Source organism: Etheostoma cragini, chromosome 2 (assembly GCF_013103735.1).
Source record: "Etheostoma cragini isolate CJK2018 chromosome 2, CSU_Ecrag_1.0, whole genome shotgun sequence".
NCBI classification, from domain to species: Eukaryota; Metazoa; Chordata; class Actinopteri; order Perciformes; family Percidae; genus Etheostoma; species Etheostoma cragini.
This window is the reverse complement of record NC_048408.1, coordinates 74,984-78,629: the sequence shown is the minus strand read 5'-3', so window position 1 is coordinate 78,629 and position 3,646 is coordinate 74,984. Positions and strand designations below refer to the sequence as shown.

The 3,646-nt window shown below is 40.9% G+C and overlaps 1 protein-coding gene across 1 annotated transcript; it reads right to left on the bottom strand.

The window, feature by feature from the left end:
- Positions 1-1,527: 1,527 nt before the first annotated feature.
- On the bottom strand, positions 1,528-2,334 carry LOC117957574 (trace amine-associated receptor 5-like; the record flags this gene model as incomplete). Its single annotated transcript, XM_034893432.1, has 1 exon — positions 1,528-2,334. A coding segment is annotated over one exon (807 nt), but the record flags the coding sequence as incomplete, so codon positions are not given.
- Positions 2,335-3,646: the final 1,312 nt, after the last annotated feature.

The window sequence follows — 3,646 nt, the reverse complement described above, 5'->3', positions numbered from 1 at the left end:
GAATAAAACAACCCACCAGAAAAAAGAACAATTTTTGCTTGTGTATGGTCTCATAATTCTTGATCAGGCCACATATATTTCTTAGTTCTGGGATGAGTGTGATTGACCACATTTTAAATACTTTATGTACCCGAGGAAATTTCCAATAAATCCCTTGATGATATTTAGGGGCTAAGCAGAGAAGCTTTTTCTGGTTTTGGCCACAGACACAGTGTCACTGAGCACTTTGTAGTGTGGATTCTTCAAGACACGTGATAATTTCCAGAATGGGAACATTTGTATTTTTTAGGGACACCTGTGACACCTGTCTATAGCCTAATTTGATCCTACAGTGTTGTTACTTTGCTCTTGCTTTTGGATCATTAGAAAAAATAATGCAAAGTGATTATCTTAAAATAAAAGAGTGTCTCTCTAACATAACATACATTATGAACAGGTAACTAAGTGGTCTTGAAGAATATTCTATTCTGTCTTTAATTTGGACTCGGACTAGTTCTGGTCTTGGACTTAACAAAGGTTGATTTGACTACACCACTATTCATCTTCTCTTCTCAACTGCTTTACTTCGTTTCTATCCCACAAAATACAAGTCAATGGCTCCATCTTTTGGCGAGTCAGCAGAAAGGGAAAGGGATGTTCTGGAGGTTTCAACATGTCATTATTGTCTCTTGTCATTTCACATCAGTGGGAAAAAATCAATAAAAAGACACAATACTACATTGTGAATATGTCTGTTTATTATCACATGCCACTTTACAACACATCTCTATGTTATGTAACATTAAATAAATGACAATTCTGAAGATATTTCTAATAAACCTGATTAACAATTGCAACCATTACTCTTTATATAATTTGTTAAAGTTGAACTTTCTCTGTCCTATGATTACATGTTTCTCTGGAAATGTGACTGCAATGATCTGATGAACCTGATAATCCTGTCATTTCAAATAATTGATTATTTTGATTCTCTCAACAAGACTTCATAGTGCTTTAAATGATGATGTCATAAAGACAATGTATGTTAACCAGGGCTCACATATGAATGACACTAAATTGAAATGATTACAACAACTTTGTAAAGGGCCCAAAATCTTTTTGTACGGACAGTTTTATGTGAAACAACTACACAGCTGATGTTTTTCTATACTTGATGGGAAAGTGTGGCTGTTCTTTTTTTATCAGTGAAACAGAGGCCAAGCAGGACTGGGATTTCTGTTTGCAACAAAATCAACATAAATTACAAAGATGATGCTTTGACAAAGCATAGACACATAAATACAAAGCTTACATAGCGCTTTTGTTGTGTTGGGTTGAAATGTTTCATGTCACTAATGATTACCTTGAAAACGTATATGGTACTCGACAAGATAAAGCTGAAGAACCGGCCTTTCATCTGTTGCTCGTACGCAATTTAGACTTAAAGGAGAGTATATCTTCACTTTCTGATAATTTAGTCACTGAACAGCAGGAACCTATTCATTCATCTGAAGTCCCAAGTCTGATCCCAGTCCCTCCACAGCCTCTCTACAGCATGTTGCTCTCACAGGAGCCAGGCTGCAGTATCTGAAGAGTGACTATGAGTTTAACTGCTTTCCTAAACCAGGGGTAAAGGAAGGCATAGATCACAGGGTTTAGACAAGAGTTACAAAAGAACACAAAGAGAACATGGGATGCAGATAAAGCATGGACCAAGCTGTCACCTGCAAAATAAACACAGTAAAATGGACAGTAACATATTATGAACACAACTACCAGAACACCAAGATTCCTGGCTGCTTTTAGCTCAGATTTCTTTGCCTTTGGAGTCACTGACAGCTGGAGTGTGACAGCTGTAACGTGAGAGCGCATGGCACGAGCCTGAGACACAGCCACGGCAAATACTCTCAGATACAGAGCTACGATGACAGTAACTGGAACAATTAAGGACAAAACAAGATCTATTAGTCCTGTGAAATAGTCAGTGACAAACACACATTCTCCATAGCAGGAATTATACCTCCCCGGTTGAGGCAGATCATGCTTCACAAAGAAAAAGCTGTAGCAAGCAGCATAGAGCCAACACAGACAAACACAGAGTTTAGCTCTTTTCACAGTGATTCTGGTGTTGTAATGCAGAGGGTCACAAATAGCCACATAGCGGTCAACTGATATAAGCACTATGTCACCTACTGAGGATACAGTAAAGATGATTGTAAGATAATTATAAAGAAAACACACAAAGTCACCAAGAGACCAGCAGGATGTTTGTCGGAGGACTTCTACAGGCATCAGCACAAGGCCCACTAGAAAGTCTGAGACAGCCAGAGAGAGGAGGAGGATGTTGGTGGGGGTGTGGAGCTGCCTGCAGGGAAAGAGAAAAGTATAATTAAACCAACATCAGTACTCAAAATGAAAAATATAAAACCTATATTAGTTTATATATTTTCCAATTCCCATACATCAGTAAGAGGAGACAGATGAAATTACTTGGTTGAGGTCACAGTGGAGAGAAAGCAATGCTTAATGTTGGTAACAGAGTAGAGATGAACAACAGTCTCTGGCATCAAAGTCAGACATTTGGAGAGACATCACTCAGAACTAACTCAAAGACAATTCTTCGCAGCTGTTCACATTTTAAGGTTACACATCCTGTTGAGAGAAGCAAAGAAGTTAATATCTGCCTGAAGTGGGAGATTGAGATGATGATGAGCAGGTTGAGAGTCACAGTGGTCAGAGAGAGGGAGTAGCACACAATGTAAATGAGCAGTGTTTGGGGCCAAGGAGACGAAGGCTCCCCGCAGGAGGTGTTTGGGAACTGTGGAAAGCAGAGCTCGGCTCCGTCCTCAACCTCCATCTGCAGAGGTCTGCAGATAGCTGCAGCTCTGACAGCTTTCTGAACAAACCGCAGTCATGTAACTGATTTATCTCTCTCTCATTTTTCATCCCCTCCTCTTCTCAGTCCCTCTTTGACTCTGATGCCCCTCCTCCCTGACTGTTGACATGTTGCCATGTGTGCGGCGTTTCATTTTCCCAGTGTTCCATCCCCCAGAGACCAAGCACCGTGTCCCTGTAGCCGCTTTTCTCAGTTATTCTTTTCTTAACTACAACTGTCTTGTTGCTGTAGAGCATCCCGCATGTGGCGGCCGTCCGACAGCTTGTGGCATTTGTTTTCCCCGTTGTGTCCCGGCGTTGGTGGTTCATTACGTGGTGACCGCCACAAAGTAACTCTGTGCCTTCTCTGCTGCTTGTATAATTTTACGATAAAGTAATTACAAAGCAAACTTATCAAAATGTCCCTAATGAAAGGGAAAATTCCAGCACCCTGGAGATCCAAGATCACAGTTTTGAGTAACCAAGTTGAATTGGATTGAACTGTGGTGGAAGTGAATGTCATATTTCACCTGGAATGCAGTAAGCTTCCTTTATTTGTGAGGCCACAACAGGGGCCTGTTGCACGAAAGTAGAATAAAGATATCCGGGATAAGTGAAAAAGCGCAGCTTGACTTATTGTGATCCGCTCATTGTGGCTTAATCAGATGCACGTTTGCCCAGCCAGGATGAACAGGTGAAGCTATGTCCAGCCAGGTGTAGATAACCAGGATGAACAGGTGGAGCTATGTCCAGCCAGGTGTAGATAACCAGGATGAACAGGTGGAGCTATGTC